This window comes from Eretmochelys imbricata, chromosome 1 (genome assembly GCF_965152235.1).
Source record: "Eretmochelys imbricata isolate rEreImb1 chromosome 1, rEreImb1.hap1, whole genome shotgun sequence".
Lineage (NCBI taxonomy): Eukaryota > Metazoa > Chordata > Testudines > Cheloniidae > Eretmochelys > Eretmochelys imbricata.
The window spans coordinates 219,127,288-219,145,437 of record NC_135572.1 but is presented as its reverse complement, the minus strand read 5'-3'; the positions used below and the strand labels follow the sequence as shown (position 1 = coordinate 219,145,437).

At 47.5% G+C, this 18,150-nt stretch overlaps 1 protein-coding gene across 1 annotated transcript in view; it reads right to left on the bottom strand.

Moving 5' to 3' along the window:
- LOC144268868 (antigen WC1.1-like) overlaps window positions 1-12,258 on the bottom strand; it is a 40,672-nt gene extending 28,414 nt beyond the window's left edge. Inside the window, exons 1-2 of the mRNA XM_077824152.1 lie at window positions 12,195-12,258; window positions 3,253-3,567 (exon numbers count right to left, since the gene is read on the bottom strand). Coding sequence (XP_077680278.1) covers window positions 3,253-3,567; window positions 12,195-12,258 — 379 coding nt within the window. The remainder of the gene's footprint in view (window positions 1-3,252; window positions 3,568-12,194) is intronic.
- Window positions 12,259-18,150: the final 5,892 nt, after the last annotated feature.

Here is an 18,150-nt window from a genome sequence, read left to right as displayed (position 1 = left end):
GCATAATTTTATTGGTTACACATCTTGCCACTGTGCAGCCCCTCTTCAGAGACCGTCACCTTCTTACGGTGAAGGGGCTTGTGTGCTCCAATGATCCTCAGAGCTATGTTGTCAGGAGATTCATTTTTCTTCAAATTTGGTATCAGAAAAGGATTCCGGAAGACTTGAGAAATGCCAGCATTGTTACAATCTTTAAGAAAGGAGATAAGTTGGAGTGTGGAAATTATCGTGGCATTGACTTGCTATCTGCAGCAGGGAAAATTCTTGTCCATATCCTCTTAAACCGATTACTTCCCCTTGCTGAGGAAATATTGCCGGAATCTCAGTGTATTTTCAGATCATCCTGCTGGACAACCAATATGATCTTTCTTGCCCACCAAATCCAGGAAATGTCTTGCGAGCAAAATCAGAACCAGTACCTGGCTCTCATTGATTTGACAAAGGCCTTCGATTCTGTCAATCATGAAGCCCAGTGAGAGGTGATGGCCAGATTTGGCTGCCCTCCAAAATCTATTAAGGGCCTAAGGCTTCTTCATGGTGAGATGACTGCCACCATTCTCTGTAATGGCCTGGAGATGGATCCTTTTAAAACTGGGGTTAAGCAAGGATGTGTTATTGCTGCAACCCTGTTCTCCATGTATTTAGCAGTCATTTTGGTCCTTGATAAAGACCTCCTCCCCACTGGAGTTGACATTCAATGTAAATGAATAGGCTGTTTATTAATCTTTGACATTTCCGCTCAAAGTCTAAAGTCCTCAGGGTTGCCATTACTGATCTTCAAAACGCTGATGACTGTGTCATTGTCACGCACACTGAAAATGACCTTCGGTCCACTGGATTTTTTTTGCATAAGCTTACCGAAGCCTACAACTCTCACTCAATATCAAGAAAACGAAAGTGCTCCATCAGCCTGCTTCAGGCCTTGCACATGGGCCACCACAAATCACCATCGAGGGACAGACTTTGGAGAGAGTTGAGGACTTCTGTTACCTCGGTAGCCAACTTTCTCAAAATGCAAAAATTGACAGTGAGATCCAGCACAGGATCCAGTGCGCAAGTGCTTCCTTTGGGAAACTGCTCTGGCGCATTTTCACAGACTGTGACCTAGGGGAGGACACCAAGATCCAGGTCTACGAGACAATTGTTATTCCTACACTCCTTTATAGACGCAAAACCTGGGTGACCTATTGACAGCACCTCAAGAGTCTGGAGAGGCACCACCCATGATGCCTCTGGAAGATCCTTTGCACCAAGTGGGAAGATCGCTGCACTAACACCAGCATCCTCATTGAAGCGAATGTCACCAGCATTGAAGCAATGATCCTCACTCACCAACTCCGCTGGGCTGGACATCGTGTGCGGATGCCAGACTCTCACCTCCCAAAACAAGCCCTCTACTCTCAGCTCACCCATGGTCAGAGATCCCGTGGTAGTCAAAGGAAACCCTGCAAAGAGACACTGAAAGTGTATCTCAAGAAAACTCATCACAAGCTGGGAGGAGCAAGCAACCAACCGATCTCAGTAATTCCACATCCTCCAACAGGCAGTGGCCCGCTTTGAGGAGAAATGCCTTGCCCTCGAAGTTGAAAAGAGAGAGGGAAGGAAGGAAAGAAAAAGAACTTTCTCCCAGCAGGCAGCTGACCCGTCAGGCAACATCAGTATGTACTGCGGGCAGATCTCTGGTTCCAGGATCAGACTCCTGAGTCATCTCAGGACCCATCTGTAAATCTGTGGTAGAGATCATCCTCGAATGGAGGGATCACCGATGATGGTGATGCTGCTTCTGCAACCAATGAGGCTGTGGGCCTACAGATAACAGCCTCTGTCACAGTGCGGCCCTGATTCACTCCCTGGGCACCATCCAGCCTGTGCACTGACTGAGGCAGGGACCTTGGCAGAGGAGAATGTTTTGGCAAAGTTTGGTATTAATCCAACCAGAAATGAAAAGTGAAAGCTGGACGAGAAGGGGTTGAGAGAGACAAGATGGGTGAGGTAATATCTTTTATTGGACCCACTCCTGTTGGTCAAAGAGACAAGCTTCTCAGCTTACACACAGCTCTTCTCTCTCAGATCAAATGTTTGTCTCTCTCCAACAGAAACGGGTCCAATAAAAGATATTACCTCACCCACCTTGTCTCTCTAATATCCTGGGACTAACACGGCTACAGCAACACTGCATATCAGAAGACGAAAGTTTTCTAGTATTCTGTCAGGACAGCATCTCTCAAAAATCGCTTGGTGCAGAAACGTCTCTCTTACAATATGAGTTTGTTCTCACTGATATCTAGTGCACAAGGCTAGTTTGTTGACGGCTGGCTGGTTATTTCTGGAATAATTCTGAATGGGCCCAATCCTGCATCCTTCATTCTGCTTCTACTCAGCTTGTACAAAGCAAACTCACATTACAGTCACTGGCTGATTGCCTGAGTAAGGAATCCTGGGTTTGTCCCTTTGAGCTGGCCCTGCACCTCTATCCAGGGAAGAGGAGGCTTAGTGATGATATTATTCCTACTAAATGTTAAAAAGAGAGGAGTTAAAAATAAAACATCATGGGTCTGTAGTTGTAATGTTAACTATTCAGTCACAGTAAATGCCTCCACAATATGATATTCCTGTGCTGTGTAGGGTAGAGTTTTATGTTTGGCTGAGCCCTCTATGCTATGCTAGATCTACAGGGTATCACAGATTTTGAAATTTTCTATTACTGGTTGGTCCAAAATGTGAGAAGTAACAGAGCAGACGGGGGAGTGCTCTCGGCTAAATCTAATTGTGGCCAAGCTGGGAGAATCTGCCCATTCCTCCATCACCCTATGAGGGTGGCAAAGGGGCTACATAAATGCTCCATCCTCTGTACTTCTGCAGTTGGCTGTCTGGGTCTGGATTTTGGCATGAATGTAACATTTTTAAAAGTGCCGCAGCGACTTAGGAGCCTAAGTGACATTTTCATTTTTCATTTTCTGTCCTATCTGCATTTTAGACCCATTCTGAGGGAAAGGAAAAGGGAAAGGAAATATGTGGCATGGAAACAACTGGAGATGAGATAATGAAAATGCTTCACAGTCACACAGGGGGATCCTCGGTGGCCAGTGTCTTGAACAGTAATAATTACAGCTCAGTAATAACAATAATGACAGGACTTGCTCTGTTATTTGTTCATCTCTCACTAGGGTCACAGGCACATGATGCCCTCTGGGTTCAAGTCCTTTTGTCTGAGGGGATTTGCCTTTCAGGACTGAGCTGGCTGATTCTTACCTGAACAGGTCACTCCAGCATCATAGTCATGAACACAGTAATTTATTTCCCATCCACTGTTCCTACAGTGCCAGAGAGCAGACTCGGTACCAGCACAGGCAACTTTATCCAGCCAAATTGGTCCAGATCCTGCTCCAAAATGACCCCAGCCAGGGGCACCGACAGCAGCTCCACATCCCAATTGCTTACAGACAACCGCAGCATCTTCCATGTCCCAGCGATCACTACACACTGTCCCCCACTGCTCCTGGTGTTTAACCTCCACTCTCCCAGAACAGGGACTGCCTCCATCCGCCAGCCTCAGCTCATTGGCACCTTCAAAGAGAGACACAGAGCAGGTCAGAGTGAGCAGGGAGCCCCCTCCCCAGCGTTATAACAGCAGAGTCCGCGCCCGCCAGCAGTGGATCCGCGCCCAGAGCCAGGAGAATGGGACATGCCCAGAGCTGCCTCATGGCGCCACCTTCCCACATCTCAGAGCCTCATGCTCGGGGCTGTCAGTGCTGTAGCTCTCCCTATTTTATCCCCACTCTGGTGGTTTGGGGAGTTTTTACCTGTCTCATGAGAACACGATGAAAGGCGCCAACTCACGGAGTTTCCCTTATTCCAAATGGCGCCATCTCCTGTCACTGTCACTGGGGCTGAAGTCAGCGAGATGCCGCCATCTCCCTACAGTCTGTCGGCATGTGGACATATGGCCGCTCTGAGTAAAGCTGGCTGCCACTTCTCACTAAAGCCCACTGGGAACACGGCTGTCTCTGTGTGGCTGAGGGGGCTGGAGAGGACCCCGGGACCATGGTGGGCAGCAGAGACCCTGTGAAAGGAGGCTGGGGAGAGTGAGGGGAGCAGGGCACTGCAGGGACAGGAGGCAGATTCAAGGATTGCAAGGGACTGGGGTAAAGACGTTGAGTCGGCCGGAGGGAAGGGTCGGGAGGGGGTTCTGGAGCAAGGGGAGAAAAGAGGGTGGGGAAGGGAGAGAGTCTGTAACGGGGGCAGGAGGGACAGAGGGAGGAGGGTCTGGAGTGGAGGGTGGGAGGGAGGTCAGAGGGGTGTGGAAGGGAGAAGTGGGGGGGGTGTCTGCAGTGGGGTTTAACAGGGAAGCAGGAGAGAGGGTCAGCAGGGAGTGTAGGAGAGGGGACAAGGATCTGAAATTGGGGCAGGAGGGAGGAGTGGAGATGGAGCGGAGGGTGATCTGGAGGTAGAACAGGGAGCATGGGGTTGGAGGAGGTTATGGAGCAGGGGGAAGGAGGGAGGGGAGGAGAAGGGGTTTAGAGAAGGGTGTCTGCATGGAGAGGTGGAGAGAGGAGGGGGTCTGGAGTGAGGGACAGGATTAAGAAGTGAGGAGGGGGTGAGGAATCAGGGCAGGAGGGAGAGAGGGGAAGGGGGAGAGCAGAGAGGGGGAAAGAAGGAGGCATGGGGAGAAGATGGACTCTTATAAGTGGGGAAGGAGGAGGGAGGTGTGGGGAAGGGTGATCATGTGTAGGGGAAGGATGCAGGGGGCCTGAAGCAGGGCAGCAAGAGGGTGAGGAGGGGAGGGGTGTGGCGCAGAGGAGGGGAGGGAGTGGAGGTAGCCTGGAGCAGGGGGACAGGAGGGAGTATTGGGGAGGGGAAGTGGAGTCTGGAGTAGGGAGGGGATGGGGTCAGGAGTGGGAGGGGCAGGAGAGATGGGGAGGAGAGGGGAGGGGGCTCTAGTATGGGGACAGTGCTTCCCAGTTTCAGGAAGAGAAGTCTGGGGGCAGGGGGCAGGGAAGTGTTGCTGTTTGCAAAAGACTAAATCAATCCTGTTGTGTTTACAGTGACATTATAGCTGATGTGAGTGGTTGATGTCAGTGTGAAGGTCTCCAGTATCTCTGTCTGTAATTCACCCCTGAACAGTAACAGAAGTTCTGTGTGTGAGCGTGAACCATGCTATATGAATTAGCTCAGTGGCTGTCAAGCTCTTTCCCAGCCTGCCCTTCATCTGTCGGAGGAACTGAACCAGGAGGGAGAGCGAAGGCAGTGCTGGGCAATGGACGGCAGTTCCCGGTCTCAGGGGTGAGGGGAGGGTAAGCGCAGTCTCCAGCTGAGCAGCCAGGGGGAGTCGTGCAGTTCGGGTGCACTAAGGGTGACTTTTCAGCCTGCGATTCTCACCCCGCGCTGGCAGAGGCGTAGAGGGGGGATCTACAGTCCAAAGACAGACTGAGAAGCAAGAGTGGATGATTTTTATAGTCTCATGGTTTTTGATCTGTGGCGCTTGGCAATAGTGCTCCCCACCGGAGCTTCCTCTCCCGACCTGCCCCAGTGAGACAGGTGACATCCCTGTGTGGGCCCTGCAGTCTCAGGCCAAGAGCAGCTCATGGGGATTCAGCTAAATCGACTGGGCACAGGATTTGCTAAACCGCAGTGGCCTCTCTTGGACTGAAATCAGCGCCCCCATACGGACACTAGTGCCACAGGCTCCAACACTCAGAAGAGGAAAGTGGTGCTTAAAAGGAAAGTTGCTTCCTACACGTTTCTCTCTTCCGCTGGTCTCCATACGTGCTGGAACTAGGGCTGCTGGGGGCGCTTCCGCACCCCTTGGCGTGAAGTGGTTTCCATCATATACAGGGTTTACAGTTTGCCTACATGCTTTTAGCACCCCCACTATACAAATTGTTCCAGCCCCCCGGCTGATCTCTTCCCGCCTGCGTCCCCTGGGCTCTTCGTCCCTCCTCTTCTCCCCTTTCTACCTGGCCTCTCTACCCTGCAAGTACAGGCTGCTCCTTCCCCAGATGAGCAGCAGACTCTCCGCTCCACTCCCTGCCATTGACTTGTCCCCCAGTAGCCAGCTCTGACTCCCCCCCGCTGTCCTCAGTTGTCTCTAGAGCTGTTTGCATCTCTGGGGGTTGTGGAGAGGGAAAGCTGGCTGCTGGGAGACAGGCAATTAACAGGAAATGTGAGGAGTGGTCACTGGGATACTGGCTGGGAGAACTGGTCCCCAGGACAGGGTTTGAAGACCCAGGGCTGTCCCTGAGACTGGGAGCAAGTATGGGCATCGTTACAATGCCCAGGAGTTACGGCTACATGCAGAGTTCCACTGTGAGCCCTGGAACAGGCTGGTTGCAGCAGTGGATGGCTGAGCCAGGGACACCGTGTTTATGGAGCCTCCATGGAGCTCAGCGAAGAGTGCAGTTCACACTAGTATGTGACCAGACCATCCCGCTTCTTCAATGCCAAACAAATATAAAACACTTCTTTTGCTGTAATCCACAAGGAAGGTTATCCAGGTGCCGCTCTGTTCAATCCAGTCCCAAAGGAAACCCCTTGGGCCTGGTCTGCACTAGGAAAAAGGGGGCTTTTTTTCAATGGAGTTAACTCAGCAATGTTCGCTTGTGGCAGGACCCAAGGCTGTAACGCTGCTCTAGCTACGAGCACACAGAGTCCTGTTTCCCTGTACACAGTAAAACCTAACAACAGCCGGCAGTTTCCTTCTTCAGAAATCCCCCAGCCTGCCCCTCCAGCGAGCTCCAGCAGGCTTTGTTTCTTTGCTCCCTTCCAGGATCCCGGTCACAACTCCTTCTACTGGCTTCTCCCTCAGACAGTCTGACGCCAGCATCCTAGCCCCTGCATTGGGAACAAGGGAAACCCCTGGCTTAGCTCTGCCCTGCCATGTGCCCAGTGCCTTTGGCAGTAGCCCCCGCTGTCTGCAGCTGTTTTAACTACTGTGACGTTATTGACAGAATCTGTAACCGTATAGATCGCTGTTGCAACCTCTGTTATATATTTGCATCAAATATTGTACGAAGGTTGTCGTGTGAGGTGTCTATGGGAGGGTTATGATTGGCTGATTATAATTATGCTCTCTGTATATGTGTATCATTTTGTAGTTGAAGTTATGAATATTGGCTCTATACTGTCTGTATTTCAAACTTGTGCTATGCTTCTGGGGAACACCCCAGACAAGTTGGTGTCAGCTCTGCCTAGCCTGCTGGATAGCCCATTCAGGACCATCAGCTATACAACTGACCCATTGAAAAAAGGCGGATACACCTTGTGGCTCAGCAAGGTATGCAGGGACCTGCCTATGGACAGATCGCCAAGGTTTTTTCTTGCCGTGTGCCCCAATGCTTGTTTCTGGAGCAAAGAAAGAGAGTCCACATGACAAAAGACTATAAAAGACTGCTGCAGCTCCTCCATCTTGTTTTCAATCCTGCTTCTTACCTCTGGAAGGACTTTGCTACAAATGGAAGCTCTGAACAAAGGACTGAATGACCCATCCCAGCTGTGGATGTACTCCAGAGACTTGATTTGAACCTGCAGTTTATTCCATCACTGCTACAAGCCTTAACTAAGAGTTTTGCCATTACTGTATGTAGTTGATTCCATTTAACCAATTCTTGCTCTCATCTATATCTTTTTCCTATTATGAATAAACCTTTAGATTTTAGATTTTAAAGGTTTGGCAACAGCGTGATTTGTGGGTCAGATCGGATTTGTATATTGACCTGGGTCTGGGGCTTGGTCCTTTGGGATCGAGAGAACCTCTTTTCTTTTACTGGGGTATTGGTTTCATATCATTTTCCCCCATAACAAGTGGCACTGGTGGTGATACTGGGAAACTGGAGTGTCTAAGGGAATTGCTTGTGTGACTTATGGTTAGCCAGTAGGGTGAAACCAAAGTCTTCTTTGTTTGGCTCATTTGGTTTGCCTTGGTATGCACAGAAACCCCAGCCTTGGGCTGTAACCGCCCTGATTTAAGCAATTTGTCCTGAATTGGCACTCTCAGTTGAGTCGCATCAGAGCCAGCATTGTTCAACTACATAAAGGATCTTGATTGCTCTATCTGTTGAGCCTAAAAGAGAGTGCTTGGCCTAGCCATTGGCTTTCATGAGGTCTGTGATTGTCTTTGGATTGAGGACTCCCTAATGGCAACCATCAGCCCCTCTCTGGATAACCAGGGCTGGATTTCCAGTTAGGCAAAGTAGGCACGTGCCATGGGGTTCTGGCATTGTAGGGGCACTGAAGGTTGCCAAGTATGAGATTTTCTAGCTGTAAGTTGCCTGGGGGCGGGGGGGGTTAGCAGTTGCAATTTGAGGTATTTTGGGGCAGTTTACTGCCCTACTGCTGCTAATCATAGAAGATTAGGGTTGAAAGAGACCTCAGGAGGTCATCTAGTCCAACCCCCTGCTCAAAGCTGGGCCAATCCCCAATTTTTGCCCCAAATGGCCCCCTCAAGGATTGAACTCACAACCCTGGGTTTCGCAGGCCAATGCTCAAACCACTGAGCTATCCCTCCCCCCTGCCTGCACTGCTCAGGATTTCTTGGGAGGGAGCCTCCTATCTGCCCCGCTCCCTGCCAAGACGCCCCACAAGCCCCTTGTCTCATGTTGTTTCACGTCATGCCCCCTCCCCTTATGTGACATTTGCAGCACGTGCAGAATTCTTGTCTGAGGGAGGCAGAATTTATTTTTCTGCAAAAAAGGTGCTGCGGTTCTGCCTATTGGCCACCAGAGGCCACTGTGGTGCCAGAACAGCCTGAGCAGGCTGAGACTGACTGGTCTGGCGGGCAGCAGCAAACACCTAGCAGGCGGGTTGTGGATGCATGTCAAGGTTCCTTCCCCACTCTGAACTCTAGGGTACAGATGTGGGGACCTGCATGAAAGACCCCCTACGCTTATTCTTACCAGCTTAGGTTAAAAACTTCCCCAAGGTACAAACTTTGCCTTGTCCTTGAACCACATGCTGCCACCACCAAGAGTTTTAAACAAAGAACAGGGAAAGAGCCCACTTGGAGATGTCTTCCTCCAAAATATCTCCCCCAAGCCCTACACCCCCTTTCCCGGGGAAGGCTTGATGATAATATCCTCACCAATTGGTACAGGTGAACACAGACCCAAACCCTTGGATCTTAAGAACAATGAACAGTCTACCAGGTTCTTAAAAGAAGAATTTTAATTAAAGGAAAGGTAAAAGAATCACCTCTGTAAAATCAGGATGGTAAATACCTTACAGGGTAATCAGATTCAAAACAGAGAGAATCCCTCTAGGCAAAACCTTAACTTACAAAAAGACACAAGAACAGGAATACACATTCCCTCCAGAACAGCTCATTTTACAAGCCATTAAACAAAAGAAAATCGAACGCATTTTCTAGCTAGATTACTTACTAACTTTACAGGAGTTGTGAGGCTGCATTCCTGATCTGTTCCCAGCAAAAGCATCACACAGACAGACCAACCCTTTGTTCCCCCACCTCCAGATTTGAAAGAATCTTGTCCCCTCATTGGCCATTTTGGGTCAGGTGCCAGCGGTTACTTACCTTAGCTTCTTAACCCTTTACAGGTGAAAGGGTTTTGCCTCTGGACAGGAGGGATTTTATAGCACAGTATACAGAAAGGTGGTTACCCTTCCCTTTATATTTATGACAATGCATTTTTTCCTCAAGTGAAAAGTTACAGCAGCCTTCTTGGAGCCAAGTCAGGAGGCAGAGTGGGCCACACAGGGCTGCTGGGGGGCACAGGGCCACATGGGGATGTGGGAGGGGGGCTCCAGGCAGGGCCACATGGGGAGGGGATAGGGCGCTGAAGATGCTGTGCCTAGAGGTGCATAAGGTGTAAATCCAACCCTGAGAATAACAATCTTATATTTCCACTAATTCTGTGGCCCAACTTGGAATAATGACCCAAATGCAGCACCCTGAACCCTGGGGAAGTTCACATCTGGGTCTGGGAATGAAACTCGTGGCTTTTGTCCATCCCTGATATTTTCTCATTTGTTTGCCTGCACCCCACATCATTGTACAAATTTGTTTTTCCACACAATTTAAATAGGCCAATAATTGTGAAACACGATCTTCTGGCAAAGACTGACATGGCCTCTACTCGGGACTCAGGGAGGAGGATTGGGGCACTGAGGGAAAGGAAAAAGTAGCTACATGGTGATATCCCCTACATTGCATACACCCCTGCCTCACTCTGTCTGCATCATGTGAAACATACTCAAACTTCCTAAAGAAAACAAAAACTTTCTAGAGGATGATGCACATATGTTCCTCAGTCCAACAAAAATCCATTGAGCTGAACATGTGCTTGGCATCATTATAGGACACTATCCACAAATAACTGCACAGTCCTTTATCCCTCACCAGGGGTCACTATAGAATTCTCTGCCTTTTGGTCATGCACAGCTGTGTCATGGGCTCTAACCCCAGCACATTATATATGAACTTCTTGAGAATTTGAAATATAAACTCCAAGTAACCTGATGAACAGTCAGTTTACTCAGGATTTTCTGGGTTCCAGCCCCCTACTCACCACACAGTGACTGAGCTGTCTGTGAAATATACATCAGGGCAGGTTTTTCTCGAAGACAATAATTGAGACTGATCTTGCTGTTTATGAAGGTCAGGGTCAGTTTCTCAGGCTGGCGCAGCAGCACATCGGGTTCCCGTGACCCAGCTACTGAGGAGCAGTTCACTGCCCTGCCAGACACATGGATCATTCTCGTGCTGTTAACACCAGCCTAGCAGGTTCCAGTCACTGTATTATTTGAACTGTATCTGGGCCCACATTAGATTGGGACCTTATTTTTAATCAGTTTTGGAGTCTTTGGGCCCGATTCACACCATGAATTGCCCCATCACATGCTGCTGTAACCCATGGTCTGCTTGCCCCGCCCCCTCTCCCCCCACTGGTGTTAAGTCTGCCTGCAGCTGGGACACTGGATAGCAAGGAGCCTTCAGCCCCCTCTGTGCTGGAGAAATGAGAGTGGCCCTGAAACTGGGCAGGGGCGGCCTTGAGGGAATGAAACCAATGTGGCCATGAGAGGCCCTGATGAAGCACCTCTGCCATGCCGCTTGTGCTGGTCGGGCTTCTCTAGACTCCAGCTAGGATTCAAAGCTTCTCTGCTCCAGCAGAAGCCCTGGGGGAGGGAGGCAGGGCTCCTGCTGGATAGATCTTCCTGCTGGCAGAGCTTCCAGTACCCCCAAGGGCACAGGGCATTGCACACTGCACCCCAACACACACAAACACACACACCTGTGAGGGAGGAATCACCTCTGGGTTTATTTAGATAAATCCTGCTCACCTCAAACTTGCAAAACTTCTACTGGTTTCAGTGAGTGAATGAGGGAGTTAGGAGCCAGGACTTGGCCCTTGGAGCTGTTGGATTCTGGACCAAACAAACATTTCTGTTGGATCCCAAATTATTGACGTATTTGTTTGGATTTAAAATACTAAAGTGATCCCCAGCCAAGGCTCTGGGCACCCGGACGCATTGATAACACACTCAAATCCGTGCCACATTAAGTGACCATTTCAACAGGATCTCAGCCAGACAGACACCTATATAAACTACTTCCCACCCATTTCTCATTATGACGCATGGCGTCAGTCCTTCCCACCCCCTCCCCAAACAAGTGTCTGTTGCAGTGTGCCCAGAAGGTCACCTAATTTGGGCTATTTTGACCCAAAGAGTAGATCAAGTTCCAGCATCCTGGAGCCCTCACAGAGAGCACCCTACCAGCCAACTCTCTCCTTTATAAAAGGGGGAACCAGCTCAGGCAAACCTTCTGATGACAGATGTGACAGTACAGCATGGGTAGAGAGGTGATCCCTCAGGGAGGCCCGTCCCAGGCCATTTAGGAATTTATAAATCATCACCAACACCTTAACTTCCACACAGAGCTGGGCAGCCAGTGCAGACCCTGCAGCACGGCTGTAACATGCTCCTAGCCAGATGCCCCGCTCAGTAAGTCGCTGCCATTTGCACCAGCTTTATTCTCGGAAAAGTTTTAAGGTGCAGCCCCACACAGAGGTCATTGCAATAGTTCAATCTCAAGGTAACAAAAGCCTCGGTAACAGTGGCAAGATCCAATCCCAAAAGGAAAAGTCCAAGCCTTGTACCGATGGTAAAGAGTTGACAGTAAAAGTCACCACCCTAACTTCCAGTTAACCCAGCTCCCCTGGTGAAACACAGAGGAGACTTACCTGCTATGTCCTGAATTGTGAGGAGAAGAAGCCACAGCACCAGAGTGGAGAGATGTCCCTTCATTGCCAGCCTGACTTGCTGTTCCCCCACTCACTGCACTGGTTGCACCTAAGCAAGCACCTGCCAGGGCTCCTCTGTGTCTGACAAGTGAGAACAAAGCAGTGGAAGGGAAATATATAGATTCAGAGACTGGCATCAGCTGCGGGAAGGAACCAATAGCAAACCCATCTGCCTTTTTAGTTATTATCAGTGGTTTTATCTGTGAATGTATGAAGCTAAAACATCCAATAAAACTCAAAAGCAACAAACATCACCATATATGAGTGATGAGCCCCCTCCCGACGTCAGGTTTACCACAGCCTCAGATCATTGGCTAACCCCCATCTCTGGTGCGGGAAGAAAAACTGCTGTACAAACTGTATGTATCTAAGCTGTTTCTCACCCTCATAGATTCTGTGTTGTATTAGACATCAGTTGGGAGACATTAGAGACAGCTTATTTTAAAAACTAGGGAAGAAATCCCATGTGCCAAAGGTGATCATTATAAGACCAATTCCCAGTATAGGACATGCCCAACTGGAGACAAGGACATGTCACTAGAACCAGGTTGTCTCACTCAGATCAGCTGTTGTACAAGAGGAATTACCTCAGCACCACCTGTAATATTGACAGTTCTTCTACTAATAGACCTTGGGGTTTCCTGCCTAGACCATGATCATTAGTGGTAGAGGCAGATCTTAGGGCTTCCTGAGTAGGCCATGACCCTCTCTTGCGGTAGCAGGATGTTTAGCACACATTATGCCCATCAGTGCTGTCAGTAGGGGGAAGACTCCTTGGAAACAAGTTTACTTGATTCTTGGGACACAGTCAATTAATGGAACAAGCACAAGGCAAGGGGCATATAGCTCAGAATAATAACTGGCTGGCACCACACCTACCACAGGCTCTTCCTAAAGAGAATTGTTACAAATACTTGGATTAGGGAAAACATCTTTAACTCTTTACCTTTGCATTTTCTCCCAGGCTGACTTTCCGCATGGAGAAAAGTCCCCGAAAAAATCTGTGCAGCCAACACCTGATTCTCCTTCGAATCCCTCCTTGAGACTCCGCTCTGTTGTGATTCTGGAAAAACACCTGAGAGCAAATAGCTTGGCAGATGAGGAGCTCTGCCTCTGCCCCTTCCTTCCTCTCTTTATTTTGACCAACCTCCCCGCCCCAATCCTGCCATTCCCCCTCACTCAGCCCTCCCCCTACTCAAACAAATAGTAATGATAAAACAGGAAATTGCACCAATCAGCGCCATGTGAATTTGCTTCTGTTATTTCTCCCCTCTCCAATCCTGCATCTGTTCTTGAGTCTTTTAGACTGTCAGCTTTCTGGAGCTGGGAGTGTGTCTGTATTTGTGACCTGAATGGGCCTTTGGATGCTATAATAATAAACATGTAATAATAATGTGATTATTATTAATAATAATTAATAATTAATTCATCTCCTGCTTTATTAGCAGGGGGTTTAAAGAAGAAAGATGAAGGCTGCAGCAGTTAAAAAGTAAACCGACCTGGCTAAAAGGGGAAGTGAAGGCTGCTATAAACATTAAAAATATTTAGAGAGAGAAAGAGAGAGAGAGAGAGAGAGAGAGCAATCACATACCCTGTCTATCCACTTGTTATTATATATATTATAACAAGTGGATAGACAGGTTATGTGATAAGAATAAGTATATATGTGAAGTCAGGAATTGTGGAAAATTGGTAAGGGAAGCAAAAGCATACAAGGAGAAATCTATTGCTAGCAGAATTAAGGACAATTAGAAGGAATTGTAATGCATACTAGCAACAAAAAGAATCCTAAAAATGGTATTGGTCCAGTGCTAGATGGAAATGGTAGAATTGTCAGTAGCAATGCAGAAAAACAGAATGTTCACTGTGTATTTTTATTCTGTATTTGGGACAGTCAGATAATGTAGTCATATCACATGAGGATAAGGCTGATGATGAAGCAGAAACCCAGAAGAATGTTAAACAGCAGCTACTTTTAGATATTTTAAAATAATCAGGTCTGGATAACTTGCAACCAAGAGTTTTAAAAGAAGTGGCCAAGAAGCTTCTTGTATCATTAGTATTGGTTTTCAATAACTCTTGGAACACTGGAGAAGCTCCAAAAGACTAGAAGAAAGCTAATGTTGTGCCAATATTTAAAAAAGGGTAAAGAGCATGACCTAGGTCAGTGGATCTCAAACTTTTCTATTGGTGGTCCCTTTCACACATCAAGTCTCTGAGTGTGATCACCCTTACCAATTAAAACACATTTTTTTTCATATTGAACACTATTATCAATGCTGGAGGCGAAGCAGGGTTTGGGGTCAGAGGCTAACAGCTCGCAACCCTTAACATAATACCTTCATAACACTTTGAGGTGTCACGGCCCCCAGTTGGAGAACCCTTGAAGGTAATTATAGGCCTGTGAGACTGATATTGATTCCAGGCAAAATTATAGAACTTTTGATACAGGACTCAATTAATAGAGAATTAAATGAATATAATATAATTAATGCCAAACAACATGGGTTTATGGAAAATGGATCCTGTCAAATTAACTTGATGTCCCTTTTCGGTGAGATTACAAGTTTTGTTAACAAATAATGTCATCTTGGTTATGAATTAAAAACTAGCTACCTGACAGGTGTAGCCTTTGATAAGTTCAGGGTGCAAATTGCACAGGTCACTAATAACAGGTTCCTTACTCAGGGAGCTACCTAAGGTTATTATCAAGCGAGATTGGTGAATCACACAAATAGGAAGAGGAAGACTTTGCTAAAATGTATTTAAAATCCAAATAAATCCAAGCATAAGCATAATTATACAAACACACACACATATATTTAGAGAGATAGATAGATAGATGGATAGATAAACCACCCCCAAGTCTCACATACTCTCAATTTTATGGAGACTGTTAGAGATAAAGATGAAGAGACCAGTATGTGGAGAGCACCAGAAATGGACAGTGATGATCTGGTTTCCACCATCCTGTCATCCCGATGTCCCAACTAGGCATTGCTCTGACCAACTTTTTATAAAAATGATGAGGTAGGTGAGGTAGTATCTTTATCTGAAAACATCTTGTTATACCCTTTTCCTTATGTCCCCCACACTTCTGGGACCATTTTTGATTTAGGTCTCAGCCCATTACCCATATTTGTCATTCTGGGGCCTATAATTTACATTCTGGTCGCTAGCATTATCTCTTTTTGTGTCATTCTTTTTTCAGTGGTTTCAATACATGAATGTGGTTACTCCATGTTACAAATCCCCACAAAGCCCCTAGAAATCCATTATTTCCAGCTTCAGTGGTGTCCTTTGGTATCCCAAGATACATGCTGCTAACTATTGTGAAATCCTATAATGTTTGGTTTAGCAGCCATGCTAACTCCTTTGCTACATAGGCTATCATAACTACTAACAGGCCCACCAGGCCTCAGCTTATTTTTAAGCCCACTTTAGTTGTTACACAGATTCTTATGTAAATCTGCTTGCATGTCTTGCATTACAGCTCCAATAGCTTCTATTTTGCTATCTTCAAGCATTTTAATATGCCTTAACACATGATATATAATCTAATCTTCCAAACTCAGATCAGGTTGGGGTTACAGGTCAACGTGGGTCCCAAACTGTATCTGTAAACAGGGATTTATCATTGAGTGGGTGTGTTTCCAGTGGGGTCCCACAGGGATCAGTTCTTATATTATTTAATTATTTATATATATTATTATCTTATATCAGGCCTTATATTATTTAACCTTTTTATCAGTGATAAAACCATAAAGTCATCACTGATAAAGTTAGCAAATGACAACAGACTGGGTGAGTAGTAAACAATTAATATGACAGGTCACTATACAGAATGATCTGGATCACTTGGTAAGCTGGACACAAGCAACTAATCTGTGTTTTAATGTGACCAAATGTGAAGTTATCCATCTAGGAACAAAGAATGCAGACCCTGCTTATAGGATGGGGGAACTTTCTCCTAGGAAGCAGTGACCGTGAGAAAGACTTGGGGCTCATGGTGGATAAACAGCTGAACATGATCTCCCAGTGTGATGCTGTGGCCAAAAGCATTAATGCAATCCTTGGATGTAGAAAGAGGGGAATATTGAGTAGGAGCAGGGAGGTTTTATTACTTCTGTAGTTGGCACTTGTTCTACCACTGCTGGAGAAACTGTGTCTAGTTCTGGTGCCCAATATTTAAGAAGGATTGTCAGAGAGAAGGTTAGGGGGTGACTGGATCACAGTCTCTGAGAACCTACATGAAGAATAAAACTTTGATAAGGGGTTCTTAAATCTTGCAGACAAAGGTATAACAGGATCCAACGGCTGAAAGTTGAAGGTTAGTAAATTCAGGCTAGAAATAAGGCACTATTTTTAATAGTGAGGATAATTAACCATTGGTATGACCTACCGAGGGTTGTGGTTAATCCGGGGAAGAAGCTGCCTGTCATATTTCCTACCTCCTCCCCCTGAAAACAAGAGGTGGCAAGGAAAAGGGATTTATGGCACAGTGACCGGCCCCTTTAAGGGGAAATGGGCCCAGCCCCACCCGTGACTCTCTCCATGTGGGGAGAATGACAGTGGGTCACATGACACAATTTGGCCTTATTTAGCCCAGCAGTGTGGGCAGAAAGGGGCAGTGGCAGTGGGCTGCAGAAATTGCAGAAACCAAAAAGGCTCCTGCAGGAGACACTGAGGTTGCAGGGAAGAAAAGGTCTCCAGGTACGTCGGGCTGGAAGTGTCCTGCCAAGGCAGAGAAGTGGCAGGATTCCAGGAAAAACTCTGGGAGTCAGGGCTTTGATAAGGATTAAGAAAAACTTTGTTTAAGGAGAGTGTGAAGCCCAGGAGGGCACAGGAGACTGTTTCTGTTTGTGTTGTACTTGCACTCCCAGTGGGGAAAACCCAGAGAGTCTGTCCTCCCATGAGAGAGAGAAGAACTGTGAGTTGAGCTCAAGAGGGATGGGAAAAATCTTTAATTCATGTTAACTTGAGATTATTGCCACAGGTCGTGTTTATTTTGAATTTTGAGTATCCTGAAAGGGGCTGAACTCTGAAAGTGACCTGGCCGGAGGGCTGACCAATGTGAATTCTTGGGAGGGATGGAAAAGCCTGGTGAGGAGAAACTGAGGCAGAGGCACCTGCAGAGCCATCCCCAGCCATGACAGGTGCTCAGAAGCAGTGACCCCATTACAGGGACACAGGAAAGAAGCAAATCTAAAAAATAGAGCTGGGGGAAGGGTGGTTTTCCCATCCGCAAATTTTCAAAAGATAAAATGGAGATCCCATCTCAAACTGGGACTGTAGACAGATGGTGTCCCAGGGCAACCCTTCATGGTCTGGGGTGGCCCAACAGTTTCCTAAAAATAATCCACTCACAGCAAGAAGTCTTCAAAGCAGTCTTCCTCCTCTCTTGGGGTCTAACATATTCAACCTAGTTCAGCTCCCCAAAGTGAGCCCCTCAGGTCAGGGTTTCCACAGTCTGCCTTCTGGGGCTGTGTGGTTCAAATCCTCTCCTGCCTGTAATTTCACGCCTTTAGATCAGGGTTCGTGGCCCTCCTTCTAGGGGCTGTGCGCTAGCTGAGTTCTCTTGCTCTCTGGTCTCGCAGCAGCTGAGCTCCTCCTTGACTGAGCTGGGAGCTTCCTGTTGATTCACCTGCCCAGTCTACTAGCAACCAGAAAGTGCCCCTATCCTCACTGGGGCTGGATCCAGGCAAGCAAGGGAAATGAGGGATGCCTTGTGTGCCCACGTCCTGGCAACGCAGGGATGAGGAGCTTGTAATGCAGCGATGGGGCATGTGTTGGGGGAATGTGATGCAGGAAGGTTTCATACTGTTGCACTAAATCGGTCAGAAGTCTGGGCCCTGCTCTCCTGCCCCCAACAGAATGTGTTGCCCATGTTGCACAC